The 15,186-nt window shown below is 42.9% G+C and overlaps 1 protein-coding gene across 2 annotated transcripts in view; it reads left to right on the top strand.

Annotated features, from left to right (window-relative positions):
- Positions 1-15,186, top strand: part of SKA3 (spindle and kinetochore associated complex subunit 3) — a 132,926-nt gene that overhangs the window by 77,279 nt on the left and 40,461 nt on the right. For both annotated transcript variants that reach the window (XM_029602529.1, XM_029602530.1), the window contains exon 6: positions 7,914-8,014. In XM_029602529.1, the coding sequence (XP_029458389.1) occupies positions 7,914-8,014 (101 nt within the window). The remainder of the gene's footprint in view (positions 1-7,913; positions 8,015-15,186) is intronic.

The following is a 15,186-nucleotide window of genomic DNA, read 5'->3' as shown; positions in this document are numbered from 1 at the left end:
TTATAACACGCACGCATGTATGCCCAATTTTATAACATGTGTGCGCATGTTATAAAATCTTCCCCTGTATTTTTATTTCGTCTCATCCCTGTATTTGCAAACTAAAAATATTTTCTATTTCAATAGTAAAAAAATTATTTACAAGATTGCCTCGAATATATTAAAAAAAAAAGAAAAAAGACCACATTGAGAGGCTGAGGTTCTGTTCTTAAGGACAAGATTAAAAAGTAAACATAGTTGCAAAAATTGTTACAAGCTATTAAAGTATCATCCTTAGGCCTGGATACACTATTCTCACAGGAGTGTTTTTATTATTTTTTTACCTTTTATTACATAATTTTTTATTTGTCCAATATAGTCACTATTTTATTTCCTACAAATCATTTTAACAATAGTTACCAATTTGATCTGCACTGATTACCTTCCTGAGGATAATTGAACAGTGCATTCACTGTTTCCACAATGTTGCTATTTAATGAATAGGTACCTGCAAACTAAGGGGGTTATTTTCCAAGCTGTGTTATGGGCTTTTCGCATGCGTTAAGGCTATTTTTGCATGCAAAAAGCACCATAACGCATGGTGCGATACTAATTTAGAAAAGAGGTGGAGTTTGGGGAGGGATTTCAGGCCACATGGACTGGATTCACAATTTGATGGAGACTCTACCTGTTACCTAGGTAGAGAGTCTATCAATCTAGGTTGAGAGAACATTGCACAAATCTCATCTTTGGGTGAGTTTCCTCACTCCAAAGGACATCAGATCTTCACAAGAGACCACTGTTCTGTTCATATGTCTCACATTGAATGTCAAAGTGGCCCCTAACCCCCTACACCAATACCTAACTCTCTCGCTCTCGTGTCCCCCAGTGGTTGCATGCAGGAAATACATCAGGTTTGGCACGTATCGCAAAGTCTGAAAAGGTTAGCGCAATGTGCACTAACTTAGCTCTTCGCATGTGTAAATAGCGCAAATTGCGATAAACTGTAAATTTGCAAAAACCACACCCCTTTTGCTATCGCATGCGATACTTATCGCATTTTGATAAATCCAGGCCTTAGTTTGCAAATATAGGGGTGAGATGAAATAAAAATATAGTTTAAAAAAAACCAAACTTATTTGAATGTCTGTAGAGAGTATAAAATCAGCGTTGTTTTGGCGGGAATTCAATATCCTGCAGACATCCAGTATACCTCAATGGCAGCTGGTGTACTGCTGTTAGAAACTACATTGTAAGTACCAATTTTAAATTCATATATAAGCCTCTTTTGAGTTCTTTAATTTAAGACTTGAATCAATATTTATTATTTTAAAGTAAGTCTGTCCCCATTTATTAACCGTTGCTGGTACTTAATGAAGTTGAAACAGCGATTTTTATTTTGAATAATGGTTCTGCTTTTTATTTCAATATTTAGATGGTAAAATTTTGTGTTAAATGAAGTAAGGATTTAAATTTTAATTAAAAAACTAAGTAAAAGGCTCGGAGAGAGCATAAAATTAGAGCTGTTTTCGGCGGGAAGTTTAATCCTGTAAACATCCGTCTTACATTACCGCAGGCTGGTATACTCCTGCTAGAAATTATCCTGCAAGGATTAAACTCCAATCACATAAATGAGTGCTCTGAGTTTCTAAGTTTAATATATATTATTTTTTAATTGTTTTTGTAAAGAATAAGGCACTCCCTGATTCCAACTCGGACAGTAGATTTCAGCTCTGAATACATGAAGCTGCTAGTGTTCGATGACTCTGAAATAGAGATTTTTAAGTGGAATATACTCTATAATGTTTAACTATTGAGAGCACAGCTACAGTATCAGAAATATACAAAAACATTTTTCCTTAAAATTGTTTTTTCACTATTTTTGATATTACAATTGAATAGCATTTTAGAAATAGAGTATAAAATCACAATACCCTTTTAATGGATATTTAAAAAAAACAAACAAATTCTCTGCCTTCACTGAATTTTATCTCTCCATTCTCAATAATAGATATTCATTTTGGTCCCTTTAGCTCTAGCTCTAATTGAAAGGTAATGTTTTGGAACCCTGCATCTAATGACTTTTTTTCTTGACCATAATAGAGAGGAGTTGGAGTTGTGCACTACTCTCCTCAAAAAGAATTACTGGCTACAACCATTTATGTGTTTTAAGGTTTTTTATCAAATTATTTATACATGTGCCTTTTTTATGTATCTGTTTTTTAATTATGTACTATTTATTTATTTCAACATTAATATAGCCCCTGAAGCAGCCCCTGTTTATGGTTGAAACTCAGCCTGAGTCGGGCAGTCTATCATATGATTAATGTCTTCTGACGCTGATCCACTTCTGGTTTGTTGGCTATTCCCGTACTTGGACAGTTGGTTAGTGACTAGTCCCTCAAAAGTCCATATGGCTCCTCTGGTCAACCGTGCCAAATGAAACCTGGTTTTGTCTACAAGAATTCAGTTCATAGGAACCCGGATAGACTGTAGTTTTATTACTTGGAGAATAATATTTTTTTAGGAACTAAGACTTTGCTTTGTCAAGATTCAGTAATGTCTTTATTAAGAATTTTTATAAATTGAATATAATTGATTAGTTTTTATAGCAATTGCTTTAGTAAGACAGATGCACTTTTACAGTTTCTGAATTACGAAACAGATTAATCAATTATAAACATGTACAGATTTGTTAATTCACAAATCTTACCAGCTAAGTATCCTGAAATTACTTAGGATGAATTTGTAATATTATTAGGAGTTAGTCTTTTTTTTTTTTTTTTGTTACCACATTGATAATTGGTGATTGAAATGCTGTGCAGTTTTCTTTCTTTCTATAGGCAAGGAGCCTTTGTGCTGAGCAGGGACACATGAATTTCAGTGTCAGTTACAGGCTAGTCATAGAAAATGAGGCAGAGATGTAGCAGCGATGTAGCAGCATCTGTGTAAGAATATTCAGCTCAATGAGTCAATGTAGGTATCTCTGGTCAGCATCTGTTTTTAAACACAAACAAGACTGCAAGAAATTTCTGCTTGGATACCTGCGGTGGCAATGCTTGACCCAAAAGCATGTCTGGCTGGCTGGGTCCCGGGATAATGGCAGCTTCCTGATTGTGAAGAGAGAACAAAAAAGAGCAAAGAAATCCCACAGAAAATAATATTGCTAGAAAAAGGGAAAACCATGTAAGTGCTTAGAATTGTCGCCCACTTATCAGATCAAAAATGTTTGAAAAAATATTTTAATGGAAATATTTTGTATATAGAATGAACCGCATGAGCAAGCCAGGCAGCGTATCTCCTATAAGTACGGAGATTGCTCGGTCTTTTCAATCATTTGCAGTAAATTCTATATGTGATGTTGTGGAGCGCTAGGAGAGCGATCCCACTTCCTGAGAGATGTGTGTCCTTGGGCCACGGCTCGACCCCAGAGGAACTCCGAGGAGGTGCCGCGGGAGGCATGGCATGCCCGAGCATGGGCTGGACGGGAGCAAGGCTGGAGTGATGACTGGAAGACAGGCCCTCCTCCGGACCTGCACGCTTCGGAAGACCCAACAACGCAATGTTGGTCTTGTGAACAGTCCTCCGACCGTTCCCAGCCCTTTCGGACCTGCCGCCAGGTACGGCACGAAGCGGCAGGCCAGATGGAGGCCAGGGCAGCGAAGACTGGAACATGGATTCAGACGAGACTCAGGAACAAGGTGCAGGATGCATAGACGTGGACTTATGCTAGAAACTGTAAATATATGATGTATTCTTAACTGTTATTTTCAATATAACATCATCATAATAAGATGCTGATGCCCTGTAGTCTTGAAATAGTTTAATTTTTTATATGTGGGGAGCCCTCATATATAGTGGCAGGCTTTATCTAAAGTAGCCCCGGTAAGCCACTGAGTTATTGTGCGGTCATTTAATGTTTTTAAGCCCTTTAGAAGAGCTGAAGTGGACAACGCCCAGGGAGGGGTCAGCAGGAGGCCACACCTGGCTGGCCCTTGAAGAGGAGCAGAGAGGCGCGCGCCCGCGCCCTAGGAAGCTGGAGAGAAGAGCTGGAAGCTGGTGGCGTCCTCAGCCACGTGGAAGGCCCAGGGAAGCAGTGGAGCAGCCCTGGGCTGGAGCTGGGTGAAGGCATGTCAGTGGAGCAGCTCCCAGCTGCAAGGACTGAAGCAGGAAGAAGCAGAGAGAGGTAAGGCTGGCTGCAGGGGAAGCAGGGGGCTATAGCAGGCTGCAGGCACTGCTCCACGCTGCAAGGCTGAAGAGAGAAGTGCTGGCTGCAGGGAGCTGTGAGAGGCTGCAGGCACCGGCAGGGACGGCTCCCTGCCGGGTGAGGACCCGGGCTGAAGCAGGCACTAGCAGGGACAGCCTCCCTGCTGGCTGAAGGTCCCGGGATTGCAGCAGCACGTCGGGGGAAGGCAGAAAGAGGAGCCGGCCGCATGGCAACAGCTGCGGGGACGGCCCCAGCTGATTCAGGGAGAAAGAAGCAGCAGCGTCAGCAGCCCGACTGGCTGCAAGAAGGTAAGAGCCTGCCCACGCTCCTCGCGGGCAGGATCGCAACATGCGGTCCATCTTTAAAGTTGTGGTAGTGTGAACTAGATCAAATTGAATAGGCTCGCTATATGAACATGCGTTAAGAAACGCGATTGACGGATATTGAGACACGTTGCGGTTCTGAGATCTTCAACAGAAAATAAATAGGCTCAACATTCAGTTCAATTCAATTTGATCTGGTTCACACTACCACAACTTTAAAGATGGACCGCGTATAGAATTTACTGCAAATGATTGAAAAGACCAAGCGACCTCCGTACTTATAGGAGATACGCTGCCTGGCTTGCTGATGTGGTTCATTCTATATACAAAATATTTCCATTAAAATATTTTTTCAAAAATTTTTGATCTGATAAGTGGGCGACGATTCTAAGCACTTGCGTGGTTTTCCCTTTTTCTAGCGAGCTTCCTGATGGTGACAGCCTTGCTGTCTAGTTCCTGGGTTCCACTTAACTTCTATAGAAGGAGACAGGCATATAGATGAGGGCCAATTTTTTTTTTTTTTTTTTTTTTTTTTTTTTTTTTTGAGAAATTGTGTACATCTTTGAATATATGACTGCATGATCTTAGGAGTACTTAAGATAAGTGATATCCAATCAGGATTGAGTTTTGTTTGAGGCAAAGCCTGATGTAAACAGTTTTTGGGATCTTGTCAAAGTTTATATCATCTTGTTTTTTTTGTAGTTTATGCATTCTCCAAAGTCTTGTTACTGTTCCTTCCTTTTTATTGTGGCCTATTGTGCCTTTAAGTCTTGCTTTAAGAAAGTGTTTCTCCCTGTCGAAAGAGCCAGATTGATGATGGTCCTAGTAAGAAACTTTCTTTAACAGCACCATTAAGGTTGATCTTGGTTCTTCTGTCACATGGTGCTGCAGTGCATGTGGTACCTCTGATGCATCTGCACATGTGGGGCATTCACCGGGATCTCCAAAGCCAATTGACTCAGCTCTATCAATTGTTATCCCACCAAAACTCCATGTCCTCTGGGTTGAAAGCATTCTTTCAGTGGTGGATGAATCCAGAAGTTCTACAGATAGGTCTGTTGCTAAGAACTCCATTATATCGAGTGATCTTTTAGTGAGACCACTTCCAAGGGATAGGGGCACACACCGGTACAATGTGGACCCAAGTATTATGGTCTCCCAGTGGAGAGTCAGCTGCATATCAACCACCTTGAGCTGTCAGCCATTTACTGTGTTCTAAATGCTTTCTCTCACCTCCTCTCAGGAAAAAGAACCTTAATCCTGATGAACAATTAAGTAGCCAAGTTCTATATAAACAAGCAGGGAGGTATGGGTTGTTTCTTCTGCCAGGAGGCCACTGAATCTGGTCATGGGCAGAACATCACAATGCCCATTTCCATGTGACCTACCTTCTGGGAATCCAGAATATATTGGCAAGTCATCTCAGCAGAGTGTTACAGCTGTAGAAGTGGGCCTTGGATCAAAGAGTCACAGACAACTTATTCAGTTGCTGGGGAAAGCCAGCGATTGACCTGTTCACCTTAGAAATTAACAGGAAGATCAAAATGTTTTGTTCCATGCATCCAAGCAGCTACATATTAGTTGAAAATGCTTTTCTGCTAAACTGGAAAGTCTGACTACTCTATGCATATTTGCAGATTTGCAAAGACTGTCCAGAAAGTTTTTCAGGACAAGGAAAGGATAATCTTCATTGCAGCAGCAGCTTAGCCACAGTGGTTTCTATATGTCTGTTGATGTATCTTTTCAGTTTCCGCTTCCATCACACAGGAAGATAACAGGCTCTGTCAACCTAACCTTCCATCCCTGGCCCTCACAGCATGGATGCTGAGCCTGCAGTAGCCACCTCCTCTTTACTTTTTCCAAAGGAGGTGGAGGATGTGCCAATTTCTGCTTGAAAGCAAGCAGTCAACCAAAATATCCTAGTTTCAAGTGGAAGAGATTCTAGCAGTGTGGGACCAGCTATCTGGATTCCTTCTTCTGAGGCCTGAGTGTGATTTCAATATCTGTTCTTCCTCAGACCTTCTTCAATTGAGGTTTATCTTAACACCATTGTGGTGTATCACCAGCAGGTGGAATGAGCGCCCGATCTCATTCCATCCTTTTGGTATCCAAGTTTATGAAAGGATTGTGGTGTTCCAGACCTCTTGTCAGTAAATCTCCAGTGTCTTGGTATTTCATTGTAGTCTTGGCTCAACCCATGAAATTTTTCAAAACCCTCAAGATAGCCAAGAGAAACTTCGTCTACTATCACTTGGGCATAAAGAGTAAGTGAGCTGCAGGCTCTGATTTCATATTCACCATACTTGTAGTTTTTTTTCACAATAGGGTGGTTCTATGTGCTTTCCCCAAGTTCCTTTCAACAGTGGTATCTGCGTTCTACATTAATCGTCATTGTATTATCTGTGTTCTTTCACAGATCACATGCACACAAAGGCGAAACAGGCTCTTCACTTTTTACACTGATGGAGAGCTCTAGCATATTACCTGAAAAGGACTCGACCTTATTGTGAAACTTCTCAGTGGTTTGTGTCCTTTGATCCCAATAGATTGGGAAGAGAAGTTGCCAAATGAACTCTGTCCAATTGAGTAGTAGACTTGGCACACTGTTATTCGCTGGCTGGCTTACAGATTAGACTGTCAAGGCTCATCAAGTGAGAGCCATGGCGACTTCAGTGGCTCAGCTCAGGGCCACTTCTGTTGGGGACATTGTAAAACTGCAACTTGGTCATATCTTCACATCCCATTGTTATCTGGACAGTAATTTTGGACAAGCAGTTCTGGGCAGACTGTTCACCCAGGAGTGCACTTTCCACTTGGTGTAAGTTCTTCCGCTGTACAGTCCTCAGTCTGAGATTCGCCATGCACAACTAATTCATGCCTGCTTCTTGAGAAAGAAAGCAAGTGCTTACCTCCATAGACAGCAGGATGAATTAACCATTCATATTATCTACCTGCCTTCTTGGAGAGTCAAATACCTAGCTTAAGCTCTGGAAGAAACTGATGGGATCACGAGATTGCATGCTCAGTAAATTCTTTACTGAGTTCTGAGAGTTAGGTTTTCACCCTCTGATGACATTACCCACATATAAAGACTAATTCACCCTGCTGTTTTCAGAGACCCCTGTTCACAGGTTAGCAGACTTGCTTTATGCACATAAATTGCCTGTCTGAAAATTGCCCCCTCTAAATGCAGCTACAAGTACACTCTCTTCCTGCGCAAAATTGTAAGCCAAGACAAATACCTACAGTACCTGAATGTAATCTGCTTTGAAGTGCCGAAAAGCGGAATATAAAAATCTAAATAAAGATAAAATAAATGAGTTAAAGGAACTATGATTTTGTTTGAGTATGAAGCTAATTTAAAAAGCGATTTTTAATGATTCTTTTTCTGTCTTATACTTGAGTGTACCTGAAGGTAAAGCCGTTAATGAGCATGCAGAACAGTCAACATTATTCCATGACGTTACCATGCCAGTGCCATCGATCCATCTGTCGCATATGAGTGGTAAGACTCAGTTCTCATCAATGCCCTTGGTCAAATAATAGCGCTTTTGGCAGACTTATTGAAACGTAATACTCTGTATCTTACTTTATCCCAGGATAAGCAGGATGCTAGTCCTCACATATGGGTGACGTCATTCACGGAGCCCTTAAGCGGGAAAAACTTCTGGCAAGTTTCTAGAAACTTTTAACTGGCTGCCTGAGGCTACTGAGCATGCCCGGCATGCCATGATATTCCCTGCCACAGGGGTCTCACTCCAGTCTTCTTTTTTCCGCGCTGCTAGCTGCATCGCGGGTTATAGGAGCCCTGTGAGTTACCTCACAAAGATAAAGTTCATTTTCAAATTTTTGCCCCTTATGGGTCTCGCTCGATTTGTCACCGGCTGGTGACAAACATCATATACTTTTTTGCTAAGAAAAGGGAATCTGATCATCGACGGATGTCGACGGAGAAAACCTCAGGATTCAAAAAATGTCCGGCCTGCAACCGGACTATGTTGATCACGGACCCGCACGTCGAGTGCGTTCGCTGTTTGGGTGGAGACCATGACATCGCCTCTTGTGCCCAATGCCAAGAAATGACGGTGAAAGGTAGGAAACTTCGCCATGAAAAGATGGCTCAAATTTTTCAAATCCGGACGTCACCGTCGCCCACGACTTCGACAAAATCCTCACCGGTGGGCATATCGAAAAAGATACTAATAAAGAAAAGGATCCCGGAGGGTTCGGGGGATGCTCCTTCGCCAACACCATCCGTGGCATCATCAAAATCTGTATCTGAGGTTCGCACAAAACATAAACACCGTAGGCACCATTCGATTCCTCCATTACCACCGCCAGAGGAACCGGTACCTAAACAACGAAAGTTATCATCGACCTCCGTAACACCTACAGGGGAATCGATACCATCGACTTCTGTGGCAGACTTAACCGCTTTGATTAAGCAAATTGTCACTGATGCCCTGAAGGAGAAGATACCAGCGTCATCGCCGATGCCGGCCCTAGGGTCGATGCCGGCCACCGGGCCGATGCCGACTTCTCAGTCGATGCCGGCCACGGGGCCGATGCCGATGGACCAGTCTATGCTGACTATCGTGTCGATGCCCTCCTCGATATCGATGCCGGTGCCATCGTCGATCTCGATGCCGATGACGGCGGCAGCGTCTACATTAACAACTCTGTCTATGCCGAGTGATGTGCCCAGCTGCTCTTCAGCGATGCCCGCTTCTCAGCTGATACCAGAAGCCTCATCGTCGGTGCAAATGCCGGAGCCATCGATGGAATCTAATATTTTACAAACCTCGATGTCCACAATGGCAGCCAGGCCCATCTCTTCAATGATTCCTATTTCGATGTTTTCTTTCCTAACTTCAACACTGTCCACTACTTCGCAAGTAACACCTCAATACACCCTAGCTCCGTCCAGAGCTCCTGTACAAGGGAAGAAGGCATTAGGAAAGTCTAAGCACACTTCCATACATGCTCCAGAACTTTCTTCTGAGAAAAGGTTACATGCCATTCTTACAAAAAGGTATCAAGACCTTTTAGCTTCCTTGCCTACACAGCCTGAAGAGGAAAGTGAAGTCAGTGATGATGCACCTGACATTCAGGATCCTTTACAAGGCCCATCTGGGGTGTCACCGTCTAGAAGGCTGGAACATCACCAATACCAGCCCCCAACAGACACATGGTCGGATACACAATCGGAGCATTCTTCTGAAGATTTTTTGTCAGAAGGTACTCCACCTCAGGCCAAGAAACAATCCCCTCCTGAGGACTTATCATTTGCCTCCTTCATCCAGGAAATGTCAGAATCCATCCCTTTTCAGCTCCAAGCTGAAAAAGATGAAAGGCAACAGACACTGGAGATACTACAATTTGTAGATCCCCCAAAACATAACTTGGCTATCCCAGTGCATGAGGTGCTGCTGCACCTTCAACAAAGAATTTGGGAACACCCGTGTACAACACCTGGCGTAAATCGGAGAGTGGACTCCACGTACTTAGTTCAAGCAGCTCCAGGTTTTGAAAAACCACAACTGCCACACAACTCATTAGTCGTAGAATCTGCTCAAAAGAAATCACGCAGATCCAGGACGCACGCCTCTATTCCTCCAGGGAAAGATAACAGATTCCTAGACCTTATGGGAAGAAAAATTTACCAGGGAGCCATGTTGAATTCCAAAATTGCTGCGTATCAGCTGTACATGACGCAACATCAGAGAAATCTCTGGAAACAGATAGAGGAATTTCTCCCATCCCTGCCTCAACAACAACAGGAGGCAGCGCAACAAATAGTGCAAAAAGGTCTAGATGCTGGAAAACACGAGGTACGAGCAGCGTATGATGCTTTTGAGACTTCTTCCAGAACTGCAGCATCTGGCATCAGTGCACGAAGATGGGCCTGGCTGAAGGCTTCGGACTTACGTCCGGAAGTACAAGACAAACTAGTGGACTTGCCTTGCCAAGGTGATAATTTGTTCGGCACAAAGGTGCAAGACGCCGTGGCACAGCTTAGAGAGCACTCTGAAACATTAAAGCAGCTCTCCACTTTGTCACATGAAACTGCACCTCACCCTACCCGCAAGCCGCCACGTAGGGACACAAGACGTCCTTTCTACAGGCCAAGGAGATATTACCCTCAGGCCTCTAGACCACGGTCTACAAGACCTCAACAACGTCCTCAGCAAAGACAGCAACGAGCTGCAAGGCCGCAGCCTCCGCCCCAAACAGCTTCCACCTCTGGTTTTTGAAAGCCATCCCAGAGAGCAGAGCCAACCAAACCCTTTTCCGGAATTACCAGTAGGGGGAAGGATTTCCCAATTTTACAACGAATGGGAAAGCGTCACCACAGATCAGTGGGTCTTATCCATAGTTCATCAGGGTTACCACCTAGACTTCACATCTCCCCCTCAGGAGTTTCCACCACAAAACTCCTATCTCGAACACATTCCTCAATTACAAACGGAATTATCTACTCTTCTGAAAGCAAAAGCTGTGGAACACGTGCCACACTCTCAGAAGGGAAGAGGATTCTATTCCCGGTATTTCCTCATTCCAAAGAAAACCGGAGGCCTTCGTCCCATTCTAGATCTCAGAAATCTCAACAAATTTCTAAGGAAAGAAAAATTCAGAATGGTATCCTTAGGCACCATGCTTCCACTCATACAAAGGGGGGGATTGGCTTTGTTCTCTGGATCTCCAAGATGCATATACTCACATACCTATATTCCCACCTCATCGCAAGTACCTAAGATTCAAGGTGGGACACCAGCATTTCCAATACAGAGTCCTACCATTCGGCCTCGCCTCAGCTCCCAGAGTATTCACCAAATGCCTAGCAGTAGTAGCAGGACATTTGCACAAACAAGGTGTTCATGTCTTCCCTTACCTAGACGATTGGCTAATAAAAAGTCAGTCGCAACAAGGAGCACTGACTTCTCTACATTACACAATACAGTTACTTCACAGACTGGGTTTTCTTATCAATTATCAAAAATCCCACCTGCAACCGTCTCATCTCCTCCAATACATAGGAGCAGAATTGGACACAAACCTTGCACGAGCTTTCCTTCCAGCAGACCGTGCACAATCTCTGGCCCAGTTGGCGTACTCCATGTCCACACAATCACAAGTGACAGCACATCAGTTTCTCATCTTACTAGGCCACATGGCTTCAACGGTTCACGTCACTCCTATGGCCAGACTTGCCATGCGACTAACCCAATGGACTCTTCGCTCAGAGTGGATCCAAGCCATTCAACCACTACATTATCGAATTCAAGTAACCCGCCAACTACGCTCCTCGCTACAATGGTGGACAATCAAGGACAATTTACGCAAGGGTCTACCCTTCCAAAAACCGATCCCTCAGATAACATTAACTACAGATACATCCACCTTAGGATGGGGAGCTCATGTAAACTCTCTTCAAACTCAGGGAACTTGGACAAAACTCGAAGCCACATATCAAATCAATTTTCTGGAACTTCGAGCTATACGTTATGCGCTGCATGCGTTCAAAGACTGCCTTTCGCACAAGACTGTGCTAATCCAGACAGACAATACAGTAGCCATGTGGTACATCAACAAACAGGGGGGTACGGGGTCGTATCTCCTTTGTCAGGAAGCGGCACAGATTTGGGACTGGGCCTTGAACCACTCTATGTTCCTACAGGCCACTTATCTAGCAGGGATTCAAAATGTACTAGCAGACCGACTCAGTCGCCAGTTCCAACCACACGAATGGTCTCTGAATCCCTCCATTGCGACCAGAATATTCCAACGTTGGGGACAGCCAACAACAGACCTCTTTGCGTCGCATCTGAACCACAAAGTGGACAACTTCTGTTCTCTGCACAAACAGAAGAACCAACCAGCCAAGGACGCTTTTGCTCGCCCTTGGAACTCAGGCCTACTATATGCGTATCCACCAAGACACTGGTGAAGTTGCAACAGGACAAGGGATCCATGATCCTCATAGCCCCATATTGGCCTCGACAGGTATGGTTTCCCACACTGCTAGCCCTGTCAGTCCAAGATCCAGTACGCCTGGGTGTAGCTCCCAATCTCATCACTCAGGGTCAGGGTCGGTTGCGCCATCCCAACCTTCAATCCCTATCCCTGACTGCATGGATGTTGAAAGCTTAATCCTACAATCACTTAATCTCTCAACTAATGTTTCTCAAGTACTTATAGCTTCACGCAAACCTTCCACAAGAAAGAATTATTCTTTCAAATGGAAACGGTTTACTTTCTGGTGCAAGCAAAACAATATTGATCCTTTCACTTGCCCCACATCTACTCTTCTAGATTATTTGTACCATCTTTCGAACTCTGGTCTGCAGACATCGTCAATCAGAGTGCATTTGAGTGCAATCTCCGCTTATCATAACAAAATAGGAGATGCACCTATATCCACACAACCTCTCGTCAGTAGATTCATGAGAGGTCTAACTCACCTTAAACCACCAATTCGGCCTCCAGCTACACAATGGGACCTGAATCTGGTATTAACAACATTAATGCGTTCTCCTTTCGAACCCATAGATTCCTGTGACCTTAAATTTCTCACATGGAAAACTATCTTCCTCATAGCCATCACATCAGCTAGACGGGTTAGTGAGTTACAAGCACTGGTTACATATGAACCTTATACAAAGTTTCTCCATGACAGAGTGGTTCTCCGAACACACCCAAAATTCCTTCCTAAGGTAGTTACGGAATTCCATTTAAATCAAACAATAGTTTTACCCACATTCTTTCCAAGGCCTCACTCTCACCAAGGCGAAAGAGCTCTACACACTTTGGACTGTAAACGTGCATTGTCTTTTTATTTGAATCGCACTACGTCCCTCAGAAAATCCAATCAGCTTTTTGTCTCTTATGACCCAAATAAGCCAGGTAAAGCAGTGGGAAAGCATACTCTATCCAATTGGTTAGCAGACTGCATACAATTTTGCTATAAAAAAGCAGGCCTTCCTCTTCAAGGGCGAGTAAAGGCACATTCAGTAAGAGCAATGTCAACCTCAGCAGCACATTTTCGTTCAGTGCCAATCATTGACATTTGTAAAGCAGCAACATGGAGTTCCCTTCACACCTTTGCAGCTCATTACTGTTTGGACAAGGAAGGACGACAAGATTCTGCCTATGGACAATCTGTCTTAAAGAACTTGTTTCCAGTTTAATCCCAACTCCTTCTACATCCAACCTGCTGTGATCTTCAGCTGCATCATTTCCTCAAACATGCATGACTGCTAACTGCATGGACGATGACTCAGCCTCTAGCTTGCTAATCACCCATATGTGAGGACTAGCATCCTGCTTGTCCTGGGATAAAGCAAAATTGCTTACCTTGTAATAGGTAAGCAATCCAGGACAGCAGGATGTAGTCCTCACGGAACCCACCCGCCACCCCGCGGAGTTGGGCCTCAGACTTTATTAATATAATTTTGCTAACGCTTCTTGCTACATACAAGACTGGAGTGAGACCCCTGTGGCAGGGAATATCATGGCATGCCGGGCATGCTCAGTAGCCTCAGGCAGCCAGTTAAAAGCTTCTAGAAACTTGCCAGAAGTTTTTCCCGCTTAAGGGCTCCGTGAATGACGTCACCCATATGTGAGGACTACATCCTGCTGTCCTGGGATAACACCTATTACAAGGTAAGCAATTTTGCTTTATTATCACTTTTTGGGATTCATTTGAAATAGTTGGGAACCATTGTCTACATTTAAGACCACCTGCATTTTTTCTTCATTTAGAGATTTCTCAAATTTGACAACCAAATTGTATTATATAGTTCTTCAATTAAAACAGAACTGGGAGACTAGGCTAAATCCCCGTTCTTATTTGAAATACACCAAATATTTAGATATTTCCTATTTCAGATGGTCTTTGATTAACAACAGTGGTGTGGAGGAGTAGCCTAGTGGTTAAAGCAGTGGGCTATGAACTGGAGAGACCAGGGTTCAAGTCCCACTGTTGCTTCTTGTTGCCTTGGGCAAGTCACTTTACCCTCCATCACAAACTTGTAGGGTCATTCATCATCTCTTGCTCTCTCTCTCCCCTATAAGTAATTTATTATTTTTATTGTGCATGATTCTTGGTCAATAACTGATCTAAGTAAATTGGAAGGGAATATTAAAATAAGGAAAAATTGCAAATGAAAGCTAATGATGCTGGATCCTAGCCTCTGTTCAAGTTCAGCTAGAAATCCAAAAAAGCAGGAGGAAATAAACTGGAAAAAACAATAATTAAATCCAGCTAAAAGGTAAACAAAAAAAATGAGTTATTGCTAAAATATTAAATAAAAATGTTGGGATACCAAGATCCTTCTAAAACATTTCTCCTTCCTTCCTTTTTTTGTTTTGTTTTGTCCTGAATGTAATCCACTTTGAAGTGCTGAAAAAAGTGCAAAAAGTGGAATATAAATGTTTATCATACTATCAGTTAAAAATCATTAAAACATCATATACACAACATAATAAAACTTTGCTCACAAGCAAAATAGATCCTACCTATAAAAATAGCAGACCTTAATTAACCATTTTAAATGCTATCTTAAAGAGCCAAGTTTTATACCTGTTTTGAAGAAGCAAATAACCTCCTAAAACTTATATTTCACATTTCATAGACAGGGCTACAGTAACAGAAAAGGTCTTCTTTCTAGTTCCCAT

Source organism: Rhinatrema bivittatum, chromosome 5 (assembly GCF_901001135.1).
Source record: "Rhinatrema bivittatum chromosome 5, aRhiBiv1.1, whole genome shotgun sequence".
NCBI classification, from domain to species: Eukaryota; Metazoa; Chordata; class Amphibia; order Gymnophiona; family Rhinatrematidae; genus Rhinatrema; species Rhinatrema bivittatum.
Note: the sequence above shows the minus strand (reverse complement) of the source record. Positions and strands in the feature narration are given on the sequence as shown.